The 24131-nt window shown below is 44.1% G+C and overlaps 1 protein-coding gene across 2 annotated transcripts in view; it reads left to right on the forward strand.

Annotated features, from left to right (window-relative positions):
• Window positions 1-24131, forward strand: part of znf385a (zinc finger protein 385A) — a 55043-nt gene that overhangs the window by 24977 nt on the left and 5935 nt on the right. The window contains exons 2-5 of one of the 2 annotated variants that reach the window (XM_018666110.2): window positions 3368-3519; window positions 9609-9719; window positions 14822-14996; window positions 21480-21845. In XM_018666110.2, the coding sequence (XP_018521626.1) occupies window positions 3368-3519; window positions 9609-9719; window positions 14822-14996; window positions 21480-21845 (804 nt within the window). Of the gene's footprint in view, window positions 1-3367; window positions 3520-6208; window positions 6799-9608; window positions 9720-14821; window positions 14997-21479; window positions 21846-24131 lie in introns of those variants that run through there. The other variant, XM_018666111.2, reaches the window with a different exon arrangement.

Here is a 24131-nt window from a genome sequence, read left to right on the forward strand (position 1 = left end):
TGGGAGGACCCTTATTAAAATGCATTCCGTGGCACTCAGTGCCGACTGGTACAACTAGATGCTGAACTCGAACCTTTACTCTAACTGTAATCTAAACTTAAATTCCAGCTAAAAAAAGTCCTTTCTCTCAAGGTCCAAAACTCAAAATGGTCCCCACAGGGATAGAACCATAAAGGCTCCTGCACACATGAACTGCAACACCAAGCCTTCTGGCGTTGTGTCCCGCAGGCTGTTTAAGAACTCTGATTATGGGCCCTGTGAGCCTGGTAGGAATCCTGGCATGTCAGAGGGTTTAACAACATCCAAATCACTGTCCAAGCCCTCTCAGCTCTTCCAGACTGGCCTGTCTGTCACTGTGTATCTGCCCTGTCTGTCACTGTGTGTCACACAGACATTCACGCACATCAGGGTCCAAAATCCAGCAAGGAGAACAGAGGGAGGAAATATGGCAATACACACAGTAAAGACCCCATTTAGTCCTCACATATTTCTATGTAATTAATTAGTAATTAGCTTTAGCTTCACTTAGCTGCATGATTTCCTGAAGCCAAGGATTATATCACCAAAGTGCAAAGTGCCAACAGTCTACAACACACAGCATGGATAATGTCATGTGGTTGTCTACTTCTGTTATGACACAACAGCATTTGAAATAAGAAACACTTACAACCTATCATTTCAGTAGCTCCAGCTCTAATACAAAATTTTGTCAGTGAGCAGAGCAGAGCCCGGTGGGACTGTATACAAATATGCACTTATTCACAAACTGTACAAACACACATATGCACAAAACGCTGCACAGGTCACACAGGCACACTCCTACACCATACAGCGATTTGTTTGATTTACACTGTGAGAAGGTCCCCAAAGAGAGGTTTAAATTAATGGGGTAATTATACTCTGGGAGAAGAAAGCAGCCACACACTTGACTTGTGCACAATGACAAACGCACACATGCCTTCATGCATACACACACACACACACACGCACATGCACACACACAGTCCCCAATGAGACAGACTCTGTCTTTGCTCCAAGGACAACTGCTCCTCTCTCCGTTCACTTCCTCGCATTTCAGCTCCTCCCGCTGCTGCAGGGACACGTCGTGTTCCCTGGTCAGCCAGTCCTCTTTGTTTGTCCGCCTGCCAGAGGCTGGCTGACCCACTGCCAGCAACAGTCTCCATGTTCGAGTGCAGACTCACTGGGGAGCTACAAACATTACTACAGTGCAACTTCGGCTAACAGAGTGTCACTCCTTCCAAGCGGAACACACGCACGCACACAAGCTTGCACAAAGAGCCACAGACAGAAGGCCGTGTATCAACGTGCAGTGTACTGTCGTGATAGTGGTGTGATAAATGCAGTCAAGAGGTGGTGTATTAGTCATGTTGTTAGTGGCGCAGCCCCAGAGGAGCAGCTACCTTCATCAGTCATGAGGGTAGAGGAGAGAGCAGATACAGGACCCCCCATCCTCTCTCACCACAACAAGAAGTATCTAAGAGGAGCTCAGCTTAAAAGGGAGGAAACTGGATGTTTGTACTTCTGAGAAATGTGTGACTGCGCATCCTTTACAGAATGTGTAAGACTTTCTAATAATAACACACAAAAACAAATCACTTCCTACTATTAATACTGAAGCGTAAACACAAATGTTTTTGTGTGATAGAGTTTATGAGTGCTGAGTCAGCCTACCATGATGGGACAAAAACAATCCACCAGCTGGAAAACCAACAGGCACAAGGCCACTAACTTGTTTCCAATAATGTGAGAGCTGTGTCTGTGTGTGTGTGTGCGAGCATGAGCTTGTGCATTCATACACGTGTATATTTGTGGTTTGTTCAGTGGAGGAAACTTACATGCCTAACTAGAGGTAATGATGCAGTCCTCTCCACCTCGAGGCCCACAGATGCGCAGCAGAAGGCAGCTGGGCTTCAGCTGAGACAGCACTTTCACTCAGTCTGACAAAGTCAATCTCTCTCTCTCTCTGTTTCTCCCTCGACTCTCTCTAATCCAAACTTCTGCATCTCCTAACACCGTATTCCTCCATGCAGCAGCCATATTATTTTCTCTGATCACATTCAGTTGACATAAAGCTCGATGAAAATGCAGGGATGTCAAATAATGGCCAAATTATCATGTGAAAGTGTGGAGGCAGGTAATAACAAATTGCAGTAGGAAGCAAAGCGAGGGACAGCAAGTAACGGAGCGAGAGAGTAGCTTAAAGCAATCCCAAAAAGGAGAGCGGCTGAGCTTTAAGACTCGGGGGAATTTGAAAGCCACAGAAATCCAGTTGCGGATATTAAGAGGCTTAATCTAAGAGCTTGCTGAGGCTGAGTTTTGCTGTGTGGGCCCCATCACTATCATCCTTGACAGAGGTTAAAGAGGAGGGGGGGTAAGGAGGAGAAGAAGAGGAGGCAGATGGGAGCACTGACGAGAAGAGGGAGCCGTGTATCGCTATGACAGCCTCGTGGGCTTTTATAGACGAATTAAACATTGACAGAGTACTCAGGTGTGTGTGGGTATTTGTGTGTGTGTATGTGTAGTATGTGAGCACAATGTTTTCCTATCCAGTCAAACAGCGTGTTGGGTACAGTCAAAGCCAAGGAGCATGTGTCAGACAGTGAGTAGAGGAATCAGAGTCTATGATTCATTCTTTCTATAATTAGACACAACTAAGTAATCCAACTCTGGTGCACAAGTCAGGATGACATAAAGCAACACACGCTGAGATGAAACCCATTATCATCAAGCTGCAGATGTCTCCCAGGAGAGGAGAGGGGAGGAGAGGAGACTGGCAGGCAGGTGGAGGAATCCCCCCACTGCCTCTGTGGCGTTCTTTTCTTCTCTGTGGCATTCCCGCTTCATTTGATATGAATGTTTTAGTAGGATGAAATGCTTCAGCAATGCAAATTCTTCAAAGCCCACAAAACCGTCAGTATCACAGCATTTGCCGCTACACTTTGGCGCTTCGGTCTTGTCAACTTGTCAGGGGAACCAGGATGTCTGTCCACAGCAATCACTGAAGCGTCCTTAATGGCTCAAACGCTGGCTTTTTCTCACAGTTTAGAGATTGCGTGTTTTACTGGGGTGCCACATAGCTTTTCTCTGTCCACAGAGAAATAATTGCTTTCACAGTGCAATTATGGCCCATTGCCGTTTGGAATTCAGTAGCACATTCCAGGAAACAACAGCAGACAATTTATAATGAGCTACACATTTTTTCTCTGTCTCTTTCTTTTATTTTTATACTACACTATAAGTTAGATTATCCCTTAAGACATTTATTACCAGTATGACTATCTTACATTGTTTAAACAAACATGGGAACTATTTAAATGCTGCATGTTTATCTATTTTTTGTGTGTAGGAGGAATAAACAGGGCTGGAGCGGCGGTGCCGACGTTCCTGCGGACCCCTACGGTGATACAGCCCCACCTGGACATGAAGCCCTTCCTGCAGTTCCCCATGGAGACCCCCCCTCCTCCACACAGCATGAGCCTCTTCCACAACTTCAACACGGTGAGAGTTGGCAGACGCAATACAAACACACACATACTGCAATATTTTTTTTTTTCCAATTTTGTCCAGTGCAATGAGGAAAGCACATTTTAGGTTGTCATAGCAGAGTTTGTGTGTGTGTATTTGCCTTAATCACACTTTCATGACCCACTTGTAGCATATATATTTTTAATGCCTTGGTTAGTTTTAAAATCTTTGTTGAAGTGCTGCTGTATCCACATTAGAATGAATTCTATAAGAGAAGCAGAGCATCACTAAGCCTGTATTATTTCACTCACACACACACACACACACACACACACACTCTCTCGGCTACTCCTTAAATCAAAGACCTAAGAATTAAAAGAGCAGCTCGAAGGCCATCCTCATAGCTGTGTACTTCAAACACCATAGTTTGTTTGATGTGGTGTTTATTTTAACGGAGAGGGATCTTCCTGTTTCCCCAGGCCCTGACTAACATCTTATAATTTAGATTAGACTGTAGAGACATTTAGCATTTCACCAACTCAGCATAATATGCCGCCTGCTCCCCCAGACTCCATTAGGGAATGTCAACACATTTCTCGTCAGCAATATGTAAAATGAGTGAACTTTGTATGTGCTGTATGTGGGGCATAGCTATTCCTGGACCCTGTCTGCACCAGAGTTATTCTCTGCATGTGTCAGCCTGGTATGTTTGGCTGCAGTTTGCAAAGGCGCGACACAGCAACCTCCTGTCACTAATTGGAAATATCATGCATGGTATGGTACCACAGGGATAGTAACAGAAGTCCAGACAAATGTTAAACACATTTTAACGATACAGTCAGTTTAATAGCCCTCCATGGGCCATGACATAAGTGGAAGTATTCTCATTGATGTTAAAACTGCAGCGCACCCAGCAGACATGGATTAATAGAGATACTGAAATTATGCAGGCACTCAGTTTCTGCTCTTGCGTCTGTTAGCACAGCCCTGAAATCATTCTTGCTTGCTCTTTCTTCATTTCCTCTCAATGCCTCTGCATCACTCCCTCTGAATCCCTCCCTCTCCCTCACTCCCTCATCCTGTAACGTAGCTCCGCTCCCCATCTTCCTCCTCAGACCATTAGCTACGTCTGGAGGTCCTCGGGGATGCTGTGAATGTTAATAGCTGTTGCTGGTGATGACTGCGAGCCAGCCCTGAGTGAGTGGTGTTTTACAGCCCTGTGGCCAGGAGATGGGGCCATAGGAGAGGTATGGAGGACATTATGACCTTATAGCTCCACCGCATACTGGCACATAGACACGGACAGGACTTTAGTGCTTTTACTGCATTGTACTGAAAACAGTGGAGCAGTGACTGACTGACACACTCACCATAATAGCTTGGTTAGTATTCACCTAGGTGGTGCCTGACGTAAAGTGCACAGTCAGCTGTTTATCTGCAGCATGTATAGCATGACTTTAGAATGCATTTTTGAGCTGCAAAAAGATAAGATACAACTTTGGTTGCTGCTAATGAAGGCTCTGTCTTCATGTTTTCATAGGAAAAAACTTATGACCCTCAGCTTTCCCCGAGATGTTTTTATGTTTAATTCAGTATTGTGCAGTGGAGTAAATTCATACAGGAAGACTTAGAGTAAGTGTTTGCAACTCTGTTTACATCACTGTCAATATTTTGTGGCATGTTGGGATTTTAGGCTAAAGAATGTTAAACAATCAGAGAATGGCATTCTGCTTGGATCTCATCGCTTTCACGTAACTGTATGAATGGAGAGTGAGCTAAAGGGTTATCTCACATTAAAGATGCCATTCTAGTGCCTTTGATGCCTGCTGGTGTCTGCCTGCACCAATGCACTGTAATAAGCATGGATATACACAATATTTCAAGGAAGACACAGCATAATAGTAGCAATAACACTGAGAAATGTCCCTGCACTAAGCTGGCAGCTAGTTATTCTGTCATCCTCTCCTAATAAGTGATCTGCTCTGAGTTTGTACAGTCTTAATGAGACTCTACTTCACATTGAGGGTTATTAGCCCCACAGCAGAGGAATGGCCTCTCCTAAAGCCATATACAGCTTTTAATGGTCCTCTAATGTGATTTGTCCTCTACCTGCCTGTCTCACCCAATGTGCCTCTAGACAGTGACGAGGCTGAATTATTTATCTGCAGCAGCTGGTCCTGATATAGACGCACGCTCACACACAGACACACACACACACACACACACCTCCGAGCTGAACTGCCCGCCCCAACGTGGACTCGCTCAGACTGCAAAGTCAGGAATTTCTGATGAAGGTGTCTAATCGTGTGGAGCCGTGCGCAGACTTGTTGAACCTCACCTGCCATCGGTCCTCCTTTCATCTCTGTTTTCACTCTCACCTCCAAACAACTCACTCTCCAAACAGTGTGGGTCCTTATTCACAACACTTTTATTTGGGCACTAATTTTCCTAGACTAGATGACTGATGTTTCATCACACCTGTTGCCTCTGAAGGTTTCAGGCTGAGGCTGATCCACTCGAAACCATTTAGACTATGTTTTGTCCAGTTCCTTGTGGGGCTTATATGTAATGATATCTGGCTGAAAGGCATCACATACTGTATATCTTAAAACCACTGCAGCAAGCAACCAGAGAGTATTGTGTGTATTCATGTGTGGTTTGGTGTGATGGGATGGGGATGGGGGAGGGGCAAAAAACTCCACTGACTGATGATGACATTTGATAGATGGTGTGAACTCTGTGAAGAGGGGAAGAGTTGAGAGGGAGGAGAGCAGGACACACAATCCCTGGCTACATCTGGACAGATTGAGTATGCATGAAGGAGAGAGAGACAGAGAGAGAGAGAGAGCAGAAAAGGGGGAGGAGAAAACTGGAAAGCAGAGTGAAGGAAACGCACCACAGGGAAGCGTGAGGCAAAGAGAGAGAAAGCAGCTGAGAGGAGAGGAGGTAGAGGCTGAGCAAAAAAGGACAGGCACTTGTTAGGTAATGTGTCAGTGAAAAAAAGAGAAGGTGAGGGAGATATTTGAGGAAGATCCTTAGAGCAGACACTCTGTTGCAGCATCACAAAGAGAAGCCCAAAAAAGGAAAAACAAAGAAATCCTAGCTGGCAATGCATCACTAGGCACAAGTCCTATTTTTTAAAGTTTGGTATTCAGTACTGACAACTGACCAGGAGGCTGAATGAGTGAGGAAGGTGCAACACACACTCTCAGTCTCGCACATGCTGAGACCCACACACACACCTCGGCCGGTAGCGCACACACAGGAGGACCGATGCAGCTCCAAGCCTCTACAAACACAGAGGAGAAGAAGGTGAGTACCCAAATGTTTGGGGAGCCTTTCTCTGTTCTTTTGTTTTTCACCCAACCGTGTCTTAATCTGGGCACAACTCAGACTCACACAGTAGAACTTTGCTTCAAAGGCTGTTTTTTTTTTTTTTTTTTTTTTTGGCACGGTGCAGACTACACTGTGACTGCCAGAGAGGTCCCACTGAGAGTCACACAGCGGTGTGCTCCTCATTGCTGGAATTCAACCCTTCCAAACATTTTGTTGCAGAGAATTGATCAAACATGCTAGAGGAAGAGAAAACAAAACAAAGAAAAGATGAAAGAAAGGAAAACAATAAAGAGTGGGGAGAAGTGGGCGATATCAAAAACAGAAAGTGGAATAAAGAGGACGCTGGTGAGTTTAGGTGTAAGCCATTGTGCTTGTGCCAGGAGATGCTTGGTTGCACTTTGCTGAGCTGTGTCTCCACAGAAGAGGCTCTGTGGCGACAAAAGGCATCAGGGTGTTTGGGTCTTAAGGCCCTGTGGAGCTGTTGACATGACCGCTGAGTGATGCTTAAGTCAGTGATCTGTGTGGTTTACTTACATCTGCCAGAGCTCTCACCACATCCAGCATTAAACACATTCAGTGTTCAACAGCTCTGCACTCCAAGTGACATGAAAGTTTCCAAAACTCACTCAGCTCAGTTTTATTAATCAGGATGACTTTTTAAGATTAAATGGATTTAATTAAAAACTATTAATGCAGGAAACACAGCCAGTTTTGAGACACAAGTGCTGATTTTCTCAGAAATTAGTCAAAGCGAGTGAGTGAGTTTTGGAAAATCCCTCTTCAGTTACATCACAGCTCTGTGCTCCTATTTCATGAGGACATGTTTTGGAGAGCATTCGGGTAAGAGGCCATGAGAGCAGCCATCCAAAAAGGCTTGTTGGCAGCTGGACAGTGTTTTTAACAGCTGAATCGACTGGATGGATCACTGCTGACCCACACCCAGAATACAGGACTGACTGGCTTGTGAGAAGCCCATGATTCACATGTACAGTTACTCCACCGGGCTTGTTTGGCCTCTTGTGAAACTTTTCTAAGCGAGGTGATGACAGGTCACAACACAAACACCCACAGCATGGAGCTGAGGTGATGTTTGGCAGAAGTTGGGAGGATTTCATCGCAATGCTGAGTTGATAGTTGATATAAATGGGGGTTTTATTGCTCTCCTTGTGTTAAAGTTGTTATTTTGTTGGTTTCAGTTGGCTAATGCATAGTCACCGCTGAGCTATTCTTGCAGTTATTCAGACAGTTATCATCCACCATCGCCACTGCTTAATATCATCCATCCCTCCCCTCCTCTGATCCATCACAATTCACAGCAACAGCAGCAGCAGAGCCTACTTTAGACTGTTTCTGGGGAGAGAAAAAGAAGGACTCATGGAATGGAGAGTAAAGAGAGCCAAATGAGATAAGAATGTGCAATGTGAGGATGTCCGGCCCGGGCCCCTCTCTCTCTCTCTCTCTCTTTCTCTCTCTCTCTCTCTCTGGCTCTTTCCCATCTCTCCCTCCCTCTCCCTTTCTGCGTCCCAATTCATCTTCCTCTCCCACTCATTCGCTCCTCCAGATGGTGTGTTTCTGTACCGTCCTGTCACCCAGCTAAATGTCTTGGGCCTCCTCCCCATTTTTTTCCTTTCACTGTTTACCCTGTTTCTTTGGAGTTGCCAAGTAACAGGCACCATGCAGAAATTCAAATTGTTTAAGCTTGAGTTATGAGAATATTCATTTCAGCCTCCCTTTATTCTTTGTCACCTCCGAGGCCAGAGTCTTGAGCCATTTGTATATTAGATGAGACTATATGGCTCTGGGTGTAATATAGCTTGAGGGAAAGTTTGATGATTAGCCAAATTAAACGTATTGATGAGCCAAATTGAGTCATTTAGAGTCTCTCGGGCTCTCTAAACCAACAGGCTTGCATCAGACTTGGAGGGCTCTCTGGAACATTCCCTCACTGCCTTATGAATTCAAAACACACACTCACTCATATCCATATTGTTCTCCAGGCCAGGAGTTTTGTTTCTCTTCATTCCTTTTGCATACCCATAGACTACCACATCATCTTCTAAATGCTGCTTTCTTTATCTGCAGACACAGTGCCAGACAGTTGTCTGCGGTTGAAATCCACACCAGCCATTGACTCCAAACTAATGCTAAGGTCAATTAACAATGATTGCTGGATAAATTCAGCTTCAAACCAAGATAAACAATTGGAATGAAGCCCTTTTAGATCAGTACAGGCAAGGTCTTTCGCGTCTGGGACAGAGTTTAAGTGGGAGGCTTAGCCACCGACACACACTAAAGCAAGTCAGTTAAATTTATACGAGGTGCTTAACAACACATAGATGATGGATGGCCTAGCTGAAACAATTAGCAAAGGGATAGTGTGAGGCTACAACTTGGTCAAGATCAGAAGCCTGAGCTTAGGAAGGATGCAACAGGTGTTTCAGTTGTAGCAACACGCCATCAACACTGTTGTCCGTTGTTTGCTGACTATAAACACACATATACACATAAACACTGGAAAGGCGCTGTAAACTCTCTTGTCTGTGCACTTTATCCACCTGTGTATGTGGTCGTTTTAGGTTTTGTTTCATGAACTGAAAAACTGTAGGCCTCCTCGCTGGCCTCTGCCGTCAGAGGTGGAGGGCATAGCACAGCGACCCCTCACATCATTATGATGACCTGTCGACGTCTAGCAAAAGGACTTTGGGAGCAGAGAACTGTAGAGAATCAATTATAGCTCACAGATTTCTTCTCACTCTGTCTCTTCCTCCCCTGTCATTCTCTGTCAGATGGACCCGGTGCAGAAGGCTGTGATCAACCACACCTTTGGAGTCCCTCTGGTCAAGACCAAGCGGCCAGTCATCTCCTGTAACGTCTGCCAGATCCGCTTCAACTCAGAGGTACAGAGAAACAAAATAAACCCACCACATTGCACAACGTTTACATACACAGATGTCTTGATTTCCCATGTATCCTTAGAATATGCTGTTCGTACACAATCATACACATGTGTTGGAGAGCTCACTATCCTATTTGCTCTCCTGAGAGCGGGTGCAGGCACAGAGGATGTGGTACATTTGTTTGGGCTGTGTTTTGGCAGTTGCGACTCCGTTGGAATTTAATTTGTTTCAAGACAGTGAAGACAGTGTAGAGTTAGTTGAAGCAATAATCACTGCAGCACAAAGGCTCAGGAGCTGTTGCAGAAGCTTAGCTGGGCGAGAGATGGGATTTTTTTCCCCTGCCATCTTCAAAGAGATTTTCACTCCCTCATCAACACTGACAAGTTCTGATTGAGATCTTGAGCAAGTGGAAAGTTAATTTCACATCAGCATGTCATGAAGTAAGAATATCTTCAGTATTAAGTGCATCAAGTTGTTTTTTTTTTTTTTCATGCTTTTGTTTAATTCAATCAATTCATTTCAATAGCAGTTTCATCTGTTTGTCCATATGGTGTAGTTTATCAGTCAAGTCATAATGGGAGTTTAATGGCACGTTATACCCACGGGCAACTTGCATACACGACTGATGACAAATTAATGAAATCTAAAATCATATGGAAGTATTTTATGTGTAGTGATGCTGACTCGTTCTCAGTTTTATTTCTTTTAGCTGTAGATGAATAGGATGGACACATTACAGCATAAGCGCCAAATGCCATGTGTAGCGTATAATTTGGCTGTGATTCTCCATATTCAGTGGTGCAGACTTCAGGTCCAGGGCGTACATCCATCCACAATACACAACATTAAGGAGTGGACCGGTACTATATATACTCCTCAGGTCTACAATCATGGTTTCCATGTGGTCAGGGAGCTGCAGGGCTGTAATCTTGAGCCTACTCTTTGCACAGATCTCTGCTGTTTATCTTCTAAGACACAGGAAACCGTTAGACAGAGATGTTTATACAATGAAATACTTGGAGACCCACAGCTAGCAATCGAATAGTGGCTTCTTTAGTAAAGACGTGTCCTGTTGGATGAAGTTAAGATAAGCACTAAATCTGTGTTTTAATGAAAACAATTCAAATACTTAACTTAATGGTAAAATGTTGTTTTAGCAATGACAGCTAAAAGGAAAAGGCAAGGAGTAAAGTCACAGAAGAAACCCTTAATGTGTGTCAGGGTATTTACAGAACACAATCTACTATTTTTGCCATCAGACGTAGCCTATGTGCAGAGTGGGATGAGGAATAGTGTTTAAACATAGCAGTAAGGTGATAGGGAGTGATATCACAGTCTGCCCTTCTCCTGGACATATCCCTCCTCCTCAGTGGCATTAACAATTGGACAAGTGACTTGAGATACAACTTAATTTCATTTTCCTATTTATAACCACATTCAAATCTCACTAAGAGTAAAATCTCTTATTTTCAAGAGGCTGTTGGCCAACAGGACAGCATAAAAAAGAGACCCATGTCACACAGATGCAATAAGTATAGACGGATTATAGACAAAATGCAGTTATCATGCACATCAGCTTTAAAAAATAACCAAAAACATAGATTTAGGCTAAGCATTTGCTTTCCCCCAGTGAAGCTAATGGGGTATTTTGTGCGTGGACATTAATAAAGGATAAAGGATTCTGATATGGGTGGAAAGTAGGTGACACATACAGCAACCTTGGCTCACTGTATGTTCTGGCTCCTAAACAAGGAAAGACACACACATACACAAACACACATGCATGTGAATCTGCAGGACTGTGATATGCACCACGCTCTCTGCTGTCATTGTCGCTTTCACTGCCAGTGTGCTCAAAAAAACAAACAAAAAAAAAAGCATACACTGCAATATATCAGCAATGTCAAATTTGCAGCAGGCTGTGTGTAGTTCATGCTGTCCTACAAAGCTCGGCTGGAGAAAAACTGGCCTCCATATTGTCATAGAGTTGCTCCCCACCCACGCTGCTCTCTTTTACATAATGTCAAGTCAGGATGAATATTTCATGGGTGAAAATAATACAGCGGGAAACACTTGGATGAATCCTGTGCTGCGTTCCAAGCCTCATTTTTCCAGTTTGGGCTCTGCCCTTGATGTTGGCATTTCTCTGTCTTTATCTGCCATCTGTGAGTTGATAGGGTTGCTTAGGTCAAAGACAGTGATGGGGGCTCACCATGTGATGTCATAATCAGTGTATTTGTCTTCAAAGGATCCAATTTTGCCTTCTTGCTCCCTTCATGCTCCCCTCATTTCACGCATCATTTTGCCATCATTCATTCATCCCATTTGATCTTTCTCTTCTGTGTCTCTGCCTGTCTCTCTCCCAGCGACCTTCTCCCCCTCTTTCTATCTGTCTCCCTCTCCCATGCTGCAATATTTACAGTGTGGAAATGCCTAAAATTGCCTGCCAGTACTTATTATAAGATGCATTTGTCAAGGGCAGGGATTAGTGTCTGGTTCTGACAGTCCCAGTGCATCTTGGGAAATTGGGAGAGTGGAGACTTAGAAAGGAAGGATAGGAAAGGAGGATAGAATGGGGAGAGGTTTTTGCGCCCCACTGTCCCCCTGTCGTGTGGCTTTATGCAGAATAACCTTGGTGGCGTGCTGCATTAGTGACATCACAGGCTCCGTCGCGCTGCATTGACCAACGTCACAGCTGCTGCAGCAAGACTTGGCTGATATGCGTCCCTTGTTTTCTTCCTCTTCCTCTCACCGCTCTCTCCCCCTCTATTTTCACTCCCCCTCACTCTATTTCCTGCTTGTTTTATTGTCCCACTCTATCTGTTATTTTCTCTCACTTTTAACTTCCTCTCCTATTTTCTTCCCCTCTGTCTCATCCAGAGCTGCAGCTGTAGCTATGCCGTAACATCGCAGCTTTCCCCTCAGAATGATAGTCGTGCTGGAAAGCACTTGTTAGGTTTGAAGCCTCTGCATAATGAAACACAGGCGTCGCAGACTGATGTGATGCAGCTTTTCCTTTTGCTGAGATTTTTGCCTCTTTTACACCTTTCTTGTTCTCAGTCCAGCCCTTTACATCACCTCTCTTGTCTTGTAGTTCTCTGGCTGTAGGAACCTGAGCTCCTTCATCTTGCCCTTCATCCTCTTTCCCCTCTCTCCATCCAGGACCTCACACTGACATTCAGCAGCTTGGCAGTTGATCCCCCTTGGCTTGGTGGGAGAGGTTAAGAAATCCTCTGTGGCCGCTTCGCCATGCAGCACCATATACCTTTCTATCTCCTCCACATTCTCACTTCTCTTTTAGCCCCCCCCGACTCACCCCACCAGATCTCTCTACTTTGATCTACAGGCTTTGCTAAAGCAGCTCCTTAAAACCCCTCTGGCAGGGTACAGTTACAGTCCAGTTTGTCATCATGATTTACAAGAAACATGTGATTTCCTTAATCGCTGCGGCCAATACCCCAGTTTACCATGCCAGGTCGCGTCCTGGATGCCATCAGGAGCACATATAAAGCAAACATACACAGCTGAGCTCACAAACATTACTCATCACCCCCTGCCTCCTTTACCAAGCCAGTCTATCCCCACTCCTGAACCTGCGGTCAGTGTGATGTCCTAAGTGTCAGTCAAACTCTCTGAGCCTTTCAGCACCTACAGCAGCTGTCAGCCACTCTTCAAGACCTTGACTCTCACTCTCCCTGGCAACTAGCAGTAATCCAGCCACTTAATAATCATCCTCATCATTGCCCCCTTGATACAATTATTTGGCCGACACAGCACATGGCGTGCCACATCTGCTCGCTCAGTATACTTGTGGAGATAGCAGGGAGCTATCGGACTCGAGGATCGTATTTGTGTTTTTTAATTGAGGAACTCATGATAGAAGGGAGATAAAGAACACTGAACAGATGGCAAATAGGGTCATATGAATACCCCCCCCCCCCACCTATGTGTGTGTGTGTGTGTGTATTTGTCTGTTGTTGTTTCACAGTCACCATACTATGAAGCTAGACCGCTGGCGACAGCTCAGTATAGCAACCAAGCATCTCATCCGCCATGTTGTCCCTGACTCACATACCTCTGTGCAGACACACAAACATACACAGACTAGAGACAGACTCCACTGATGTCCCGGTAGTCTCCTGATAAATGACTCACCTCTGTTGTTTACGCTCTGAACAAACACATAAGCTAGTAGCTAGCGCTTTCATCAGGAGATTAGCCACACCAGCCTCTGTAATGTATCTCTGCTCTATTTTTTTTCTTTGCTGGAATGCAAGATGATCTACAGTCTCCTAAAACCTCCAAACCCAGAATCCGCATTTTATCTTTACTGTGAGATATCACAAGACAGGGTGTTGTCTGGTAGCATGTATATTTAGATTCTGACGACTTTACAGGCAAGCAATTAAATCTGGGACTGTGCAAGAGCCGGACCCTGTCCAACCAGCAGCTGAAGGCGATCATAGTATTTATGTTGTAAGAACCCATGTATGCCCACTGACAATATGTACTGTAATAATGTGTGTGTGTGTGTGTGTGTGTGTGTGTGTGTGTTGTAGGTGTGAGGGTAGCATCAGTGTGGGGCTTATGGGTCTTCCATGCAGATAGCGTGGCATCCGGCTGACCCCAAGCTCAACTCCCTTTGGCATGTCTGTCAGCATGGCTATAGTAATGAAAGCCGGAGCCAAGCACTGTTAGGATGAATGTAGAGGTTTAGACTGCAGAGCATGTATGTCACTTTGAGCAGGTTACCCAAAATAGACATACTGTTAATCTGAATATACTGCATGGTAATTTATTGTTAATTTGAAAACTTTACAATAAGATGACTGAGGTGTATAAGGAGGCCAGACAGGTGTAGGTCTCAGATGTCTCCTTCACTCTCCTTTTCTTTCCCATGCTTGTAATCTATCTAATTATCCACTGTAAACCTGCCTGCTGTCTGTGGCCCCAGTCCTCAGAGTATATTGAATAACATGCTATCATAATGACAAGCATGCATGTGCGGGTGTCTAATCCAACTTGCAATGTTTTATTAACCTGTTGGCATTGTTCACTTACAACATTTTTTGTTTGTTTGTTTTTTTCATGTCCTCCTATAGAGCCAGGCAGAAGCACATTACAAAGGAAACCGCCATGCCAGGAGAGTCAAAGGCATCGAAACCTCTAAGAGTCGTCCTCAGGAGGGGGACAAGCCACATACTGTGCCTCCCACCTCCTCCCCGTCCCCGCCCGGAGCCCCAGGCACTGTCTCAGACAGTGAGCCCAGCAAAGCAGGTGAGAGAGCAGAAAAATACAACCACAACCAGAAACCGAAAAAAGTGCTTGTACAAGTTTGTTGTAGAAAATCATTTCAATCCGTGCAGGATGTTCTGAGGCTTATCGTTTTGCTGGAAATTGTAATGGAAAATATGCAAGAATAACAAAGGAATCTAATCACAGCGGCTTTGCAGTATATTGTTCTTCTTGTGAGCATCTCAGCTCTGTGTGTGGTCTGATTTGGCTGCAGCATATCTTATGGCCAACAACACAGTCCCACAAACTTCAGAAACTGTTTGCACTGACACTACTGTTGTTCTATTGGGAAAATAAAAATTTAATTTAGAGATGTTTGTGTCGTGAAAGATTGGAAGCAAGAAAAACTTTTAGATGCTGGGACTTGAATCTGAAGCGACAAAAACTATTTTCGATGCTAAAAAATAAACTCAGAATACCGAGGTGGGACACAGATGAAGCCATAAATCCTCTTCTGTGACCCTGGACACATTAAATTTCATTAACAAATTCAATTGAGCTTTAACTTAAAAGCAGTGTCCAAGTCAGTCTGCATGCAACTACAGTTAATAAGCCCTGGCAAATGCTTAATGAAAACATGATGACTGAAAGGAAGCAGGTTGATAGGAAAGTTAAAGTAAAAACATAGGGAATCTGACAGCATTTTCCAACAAGGTTAAGAAGCCAAAATTGAAATTCAAGCATAACTGGATATATGATATTGAATATGTATTCATTGCACATACTGGCAATCGATTCAGTTCACTACAATGAGTTGTATCTTCTGGTCAAGGTATTTACAACTAGAAAATTGCCTACTTGGCTAAAACATAATTATAAAGACAATAGGTGTAGCTGGTACTGTCAAGAGAGATGCTGTTGGGGAGTTGTTGTTGTTTCAGTTCAGGGCAATAAACTGATATCAGGGGATCACCTGTTTTTGATTTTGTCTGACCAGCAGTTGAGTAGCACAGAGAGGAGCAAACTAACCAACATGAAAGCCAGATGCCGGTGGTCTTGCTCTTTGAGTGGCAGGTTGACCAAAGTAGAAGCATCATTACTTTACCACAATCATCTGTGTTAGTCCAGTCTAACCACAGCAATGCTTTGTTCAGCTGGGCAATACAAAAATGGTTCTGTGTCCATCCATTTAGACTGTGAGTGGGTGAGTTGGCATAGAACATGGCAGCATGGCAGTTTCTTGGCATTTTTTCGAGGAACCCTGCTGTGGTTTGCATATGTTGTGTGTGTGTGTGTGTGTGTGTGTGTGTGTGTGTGTTTGCACAATCTGAAACTGAGTGAGTTATTGAGAAGTGCGACACCATTTGCCACAGAGTCAAAATAGATCATGTTGCCTGAGTCCACAGTGGTGGTAATGAGTACTAAGAGTGATTGAGAGAAATAAAGATGACACCATTGTGGAAGAGTCTGATAGAGCAGAATCTAAGCCAGAAAGGACAGAGATGGCAGCTGATCTGACTTTAATGAAAAGTAATTCACTGTTGGCAGATTCATTTATTAGCTGCTAAGGATACAGGGCATGACCAAGGCGTTTCAAGCTCTTTCTTTAGCAGTATGTCTTTAGCTTTCCCTGTTGTCTCAGTCTTATTTCATCTCTCCCTGTCTTGCTCATCCTCCTATTTCAAGCTATAATTCACTGACTGGGTACTGTGTGCGTCTGCCCTTCTCTTTTCTCCACCCAGAATTTTCCATTCCCTCAGTGTCACCACTCTGTCCTTGGACCAAACACGAGGCAATGAATAGACCGGTCGTGTTTTGGTGACATTTACAAAGATTTCTGTAGCTGACTATTTACCAGACATTTCCACCTTATTGACCAGAGGGCACAGAGCAAACACGATGAATGAAAAGATGAAACTCAGGTCCAATAAAAGCCAGAGACACAGCAACATGCCAGAGCAAAAGGTCTTAGCATTTCACCGTCTCTGACTCTTTTACTATCCATAAAAATAACACTTCAAAAAATTTCTTCCAGCTGATCCCAGAGTAGTAAGAAGCAAGTCCTTTTTCACTCACTCTCCCTCATGGGGGATCAGCTCCAGGCCAATCGCCATTAGTGAGACTTCCCGGGGCGAACTCCAAGAACATGAGGAGCCAAAACAAGCCTGCCATGATTGAGATCTGAAAGTAGCAACATGTGAAAGAATGCCTTTTTCCATCCAAGCCTCTTTCTCGTGACCCTGGAACCTAGTCTCTTCCTGGTCTGCCTGCATGCTTGCTTGCTTGCAAGTGTGTGATTATGTATGTGTGTGTGTGAGGGTATGCATGTCCTCAGTGTGATCCTATCCCACTGCTCCATTGTAGAGGGGACAGATCTCTGGGAGCAGGCAGCTGCACATGACCTCAACTGGGAATGCAGCATCTGGGGGACGGACGCTGTGGTTTGGGTTGTGGAGCTTAACGCGGGTCACTCTGGGGCAGCTGCTTTGAAACTGACAAAGATGCATTGGGGCTATACAAATAATGTATGCTCACACTTAAACACACATACACAAACAATGACGGGGAGGAGATTTCCCACAGTACAAATCCCTCAAAAACCCAGAGCAGCATTTGTTGTTGATGTTGAGTGTTGGTGAATGGTCTGTTTGTTGATATGGGATTTTACGCAACATCACAGGATTCTGAGACATTCAGATATGATACAGTGGTAGCATAGTCTAGCATTACTATGATGACTTTCTCTTTTACACTGCATCATTTCTTATGAGCATATTAAACACAGTGATGAAGCAGTGATGGCCATAAACATGACACATTAAGACCTTGCTGCAGGCTTTAACAGTTAAAGGTCAGTTATAGTTTGAATGCTGTTTGCTTCTTCAACCTTATGGCTACCAGAACAGGTCGTGAGTTTTACAGCCCTCCGAGAGTCTTGTGGTCAGCGTTGCCCCCCAAAGAGGAGGCCCTTGGCTTTGGGGGATTTGGCCCGGAGAACTGAGGGTTTGGCTGCGCCTGCAGGCGACGGAGAGGCAGCTGTTTACTTGGAGTGAAACTCTGCTCTTCCCTCCCTTCTTCCCCTCTTCTTCATCCCTCTGCTGTCCGACACTCCCACTCTAATGAAGGGCCCTGTTAAAACCACCCTGATATTATGGCACTCTTTAGTCCACGCAAACATTCACAGACGCACACACCCAAGGTCAATTAAACAGATGACTTTCATGTGAGGGCTAGGGTTGCATGGCTGTGAGGTGACTGCGGTATCGAGTTACTCAGAGCTGATATGCTTTTCATGCTCTGTCTGTGTTTGTTGTTGACCCTGGAGTTTTATTTTCGGGGGAATTCACCAGATTTTTCATCTGTGGTGAGCTATTCGATGAAATCTACCTGCAATAACAAGAGTATCTGATAAACATAATTTGCCTGTGTGTGAGTGTTTGTGTGACTCAGAGTTCGGATGTAGGCCAGACTGGGGAAAAAAGGCACCCAACTGCATTATGAATGAGGCTCGGGTCTTGTAGGGCCAGCGTTGGGTTTCGTAGCTTGTTAATCATTAAGAATGGGTACTGGGGTGGGGAGGTGGGAGTAATGGTGGCAGACAGAGTCATCCTGCCTAAGTAAACCTTACCCCAGATCACACTCACATACAAACACACACACACACACACACACACACACACACACACACACACACACACACACACACACACACACACAATGAAATAGGCCTGCCTACAAACTGTCATACCCACACTTAGTCAATGCCCCAGTCTTGTGGTAAACATGGTATTTTTACAGTATGCTGATGACTTGTAACTCGAAATAATGCAAGCTGCTGTAATCTGTTTACCTTGGTTTTAATTGCACTGCTTTCATTTGACATTTAAGATAAACAAAGCATGCATCACTGTATAATGTTCCACCTACACACAGGATTGATTACGGGCAATAGCTCTGTTGTTCTGCTTTCAACTTTACATTCTATGACAACAAAAAGCTTACTTGTTTGTTTGGATCACTTACTCTCTGTGTAAGAAGTAAGAAACATTTGCTTACATAGGCACTCCTTAATATACTGCCTTCCACGCCAATTCACAATCAGATATAGTTTGTATTTCTAAGAAAGTATTGCAGACTAGAGAAAATTTCACACTTAAGGAATCAGGATGGACACTGACTCTTGCAGCAAACAATGGAAGTTCCTTTGGTCTGAATTTGAATTGTTCTGTATTAAATCCCATGGCTTTATCAACAAAAACCTCTCCCCATGGACTGCATACTATACATAGCTTTAATTTCCTGAAGTGGATTAAGGCAATGCAGACACACTAGGCTGTAGTGTAAAGCATCTGGACTGAGTTATCTCCCTCTGCTGACCTCTCTCAGGGGGGAAAAAAAAGCCTTTTTCTGTTTGACTATGAGGCCAGCTAGTGGGGATGATGGTCAGTTAACTGCCTTATTAATACTGAATTAGACTTACATATGCCTAGTTTCTGAGGAGTCAAGTGACTCTGACAGTGGGATTCTCAGGGCAAGAAAAATATAGCAATTTGTCTACTCTAGAGTGAATATTTCTTGCTTTTCGTTTTGGTCAGTAAATATGACAGAAACACTTTGCTGCTCAGCGAGATTAGTGATTTTGGGGTTGCAGAGACAGACATTGTGCATTACTGTGGCTATGGCTATGTGGCCCAAAAGGGTTAGCCTCAAGCTGAACTTGTTCTAAGGGGGATGAGTGTAGGAGACAGTCACAGTGGTATGAGGTGAGACCTCAACTGGATGTGATGGCTCAGTATGGCAGACCTCCAGGCTATCATGGATCATGAAATCCCTCATTACTATTTGGCCAACCACCTCTGTTCCTCTCCACTTGATTCTAATTCAAACCACATGTTATGGACGCTGTGGATTCTGGGTTTGTTTCTTGGCATGGGAATGAAATCATGTGCATGTGTATGTGCTGTGTGTGGGCAAACATCGACAACAGCACTGGAAAGAACTATGCTATCTTCTCTATTATTCTGCCTTCCTGCACTTGCAATCAACTTGTTCAGCTCAGTTGCACTATGGCAAAGTAGGTACATCAAGAGTCCCAAACCTCTTCCATCTTTGATCCAGGCCTGCTTTATAGACTCCTCAATGCCATCGCATCAGAGTAAGAAATATTCTTTTTTTCCCTTTTTAACTAAACATCTGTTTGACAAACGAGCTGTGCAGCCAGCAGCTCTGCAGCTGGAAACTTCCAGTATGGAAAGAGAGAATTTTGATCTTGGAAAGCAGTGGAATGGAAAGCATTCAAAATGGCATCTTCAGCAGAGATGATGCAATAGAGTAGCCAGAGCAACTAGTATACAATACACAAATTATCATACAGTAACACAAGAATCACAGGTTGGAACAAAAAACATAAAAATATCATGGCCCCTATGGGCTCAGTCATGTGACAAAATGACAAAGCATGTGGAAATCCTTAAAATGAAATTGAGCAGTTAAAGTCAATATTTGTTTTCTTCCCAGAAATACTCTGTATTATCCCTTTAATACCTTAATCCAGTGGGGCTTTTCCATTGCCTGCCTTTGGCGCTACATCCTGTGGAGTTTGAAAAAGCAGCCTGCCAGTCCCTGCTGATGGGGGGAGTTCTGAATACCCCACCCAAATTTAGGGGGTCTTTTTTCAGCCAACACCCACTGCTTAGTGAATACCGAAGGCATTGCATATGGGAGTGGCTGACCAGAAACATGTGTTTGGAAATGTATGTATAAACATCTTCTGTGGTGAAAGGAGAAACAGTAACGATCATGCATTGAAACACATGCAACAATAAGAAATTTAGACTATAGAAAGAGAGAGAGAGAGAAAAGAGGGCAAAGTGAGCAGAGAGTGAGAGGATAGCTCACTCAATGATATTTTCTTTGGACTTCATGTATTGCCCTGTGACAAAGAAAGTGCCAGCTTGCTTCAACCCCGTCCAAAAACAACAGGTGTGTGGGAAAGAGTGGAAACATGCACAGGCTGAGGTATCTGTTTCCTATTTCTCTCTCTGGAAGATTTTCAATAAGATGAGACCACATCAGTGAAGGATGGGCCTGAAAACTTCAAAAAGCTGCAAAACATATTAAACACATGCTCCATCCCTTTACACACATGGGATATAGGTTTTCCTCCTCTGATCCACTTTATGTGTAACTTAAATTAAAAGGAGCTGGACATACGTTATACAGTAGGAAATAAAAAGAACCTCCGTCTGCCAGCACTTTATGTTGGTTTGTCTGATGTATGGAGCAGACCGTGCCTTCTGCATTCAGTTGGGAGTGGTTAGCTATGTGGTTTAACAAAGCAGTGGGACTTTTTTCAGTGGGACTTAGCTCCACCACACAGTTTAAAGACAATGAAGTCAATAGTAAAACACTTTATTGTTTGAGTTATGAACTTTTTGGACTATTAAGTCAGCTCTTTGATATTTCTCCCTAGTGCATTTGACATTTATTTTGTTTCTATCTTTGTTTCTCTCTTTGTTTTTGTAGATGAAGCACGGCCTCTTTCACAGTTAAACGGGCCCCTGCTGGCCCCAGGACCCCTTCCCACTCTTACCACCCCACCTACCCCGCCCATGGACTCCCCTGTGCCCTCGGTGTGCCCCGTCCTGCCCACCCCCACTCCTCCCTTGATCCCCCCTTCCTCCTCCTCCCCAGGCTGTGGCAGCGGCAGCACCAACTCAGAGCAGCCCGGCGGATCGGGACCCCCACTGGTTTCAGGAGTCGCCGGCATCTCGGCCTCCAGCAGCCCGTCCAACCCGGAGACGGAGGAGGACAAGGCTAAGAAGCTGCTGTACTGCTCACTGTGCAAGGTGGCAGTCAATTCCTTGTCACAGCTGGAGGCCCACAACAAAGGTGGGTTAGTCTGTGAACTCTGACACACTGAAACTGCTGCAGTGCCTGTTCACTTTCCAGAAATTAGCTGGCAATCAAACCACGTGGGTTTAACTGTGACGTCTCTCTCCTTGGATCTTTTGTTGAGTTTCTGGAGTTGGAACGTTGTTCCTGATTTTTTCTGCTATGATTGGATTTTTACCAAAACCACAAACCACACTGCTGTTGTTGTTGCTGGAAAAAAAATTTATCACATCCTGTGTGTCAGAGACCCATGTAGCAACTTCTAATATACACATGTTGTTATGACTTTTTGAAATGGAATTAAAACAATTTGTCTAACGGCATAAAGAAAGACAAGAAAAATAGGAGTGGTTACCAATGCGCTACATTCCTGGATATTGTCAAGACAAGACAGAGAGGAGTGGATTTCATCAAAAATCTCTCTTTTAGTTTATAACTTTGTGTTCGTTGTTTAACCTCAGTGCTTTTAAATGACAACTTCAAAACATTTAGTGTGATGACTTATCATATTTTGATGAGCTCTTACAAGCAATATCATGTAGTTTTTATCAACTGTGAGGAGGAGACTAATATGAAATGACAATGTTCATCATCTCTCTTACTGTGGGCTAATCGCTGCTGCACACACACACAAACTTAAAGTATATGACACACAAGAACCCAACTGCACTCACTGTAAGTGCACCTGTCTGGGTTCATGAATTTGATTAAAGAAAGTCCCTTAGTAAGTGTTTCAGGTTGAGTGCGACCCAGCAGAAGAACACACTGATCAGCAGATAACTGATCTGTTTGACACTGACAGGCACGACCTCTGTAACAGAGCCCCGCTCTCCCAGTTTCACAAGCTCTAGTCAAGGTGCCTCACCTGTAAGTGCCTGTTCCCTCATACAGCACACTGCTACACCCTCCCACCACAATTTCTTTACTCAGGCAAGATATAATAATTTGAAATAAATCTCTCCCCCACTTAAATATTCATGATTTATCTCATTATTTGCAGCACACAGCATAAAACGTGTTCCACATAGCCTAAAGCGTAAGTTGCAGAGGAGGATGGTTAAGGCGGGTAACCACTGCACGAAAAATAGGCTGTTATGTGGGTGAGCTCACCACAATGCCAGCTTCAACATTCAGTCAAACAGCTTTCACACATGATGACACTTTCTCAGGGCTCCAAATACCCCTGAGGTGCACGCTGCCTGCTTTAATCCTTTATGCCCTACCAACTTAGCGCTGCCTGTGACCTTATTTCTCTCTGAGGACAGTTTCTATCTGTTGGATCTCTCACTCCTTCTTTGGGGATTTATACTCTCCTGCACATACACCTACTGTACAGAGACACAACACACAACGAGGGACTGATTCCTCTGTAACCCTATCCCACTTGCACTGAGTAATGTTAGACCTGGCCAGCTCAGCCAGACATGAAAGCAGCCAACAAACACCTCTTAATGTTGGATAAAGTATTAATCAATAAAAGTGCAATCACCTCCACCATTGTGGCCAAATGAACCTGTGGAGGGCTTTTGGAATCCATGCTTTATCATGTTCTGATTAATTCTTTAACTACACGAGCTCTCAAGCACATTTACTACGTACATGCACGTGGAAGTACAACAAGAGATCACACACAATATATTACAGCTTCTAAACATGACCCCAGGTCACAGCCTGCTGTTAGCTAATTCTCCAAAGTTCAACCCCTGGATGAGTCAGGGTTGAAACTGTTGAAACTCTATGAGGGAAGTGATCTGGAAGCAATCACCCTCACTCATTCTCAAAGTCAAAATGGTACATGTTAGCAGGATTCGAAAAATAAAAGCATATGTCGTGCAGACACAAGACATGAGTATGCGTGGCACTGAATGAATAACAGAAAACTCAAAAACCTAGAAGAGAGAGAATGATGTGTGTTATGTTATTTCAATATCTATGCAACAGTTTCCTGTCAACCCACTGCCTGTTTTTGTTGTTTCAAATGTGCCTTGTCTTGTGTGTTGGTTTGCACAATGAGTCAACCTTACAAAAACAAAAACCAAAAAAAAAAAAAAAAAATCCACTGAGCATTGTCAGACCAAAATAGAACAAAGGCAAAAACAGACACCCCAAGAGCACATTGCTGGCCACGAGCAGAATCCGTCATTCCAGCCCCTTCCTCCCCAGTGGAGCCCATAGCCTCCATGTTCCCCACCAGCCACCCAACCCCGACAATTTCTCTCTCCTCTGTAACCTTAGCTCTGTTCAAAGGGATTTTAGACAGTGACTCAAATTCAAAGTCAGAGC

Source organism: Lates calcarifer, linkage group LG6 (genome assembly GCF_001640805.2).
Source record: "Lates calcarifer isolate ASB-BC8 linkage group LG6, TLL_Latcal_v3, whole genome shotgun sequence".
Taxonomy (NCBI): Eukaryota; Metazoa; Chordata; class Actinopteri; family Centropomidae; genus Lates; species Lates calcarifer.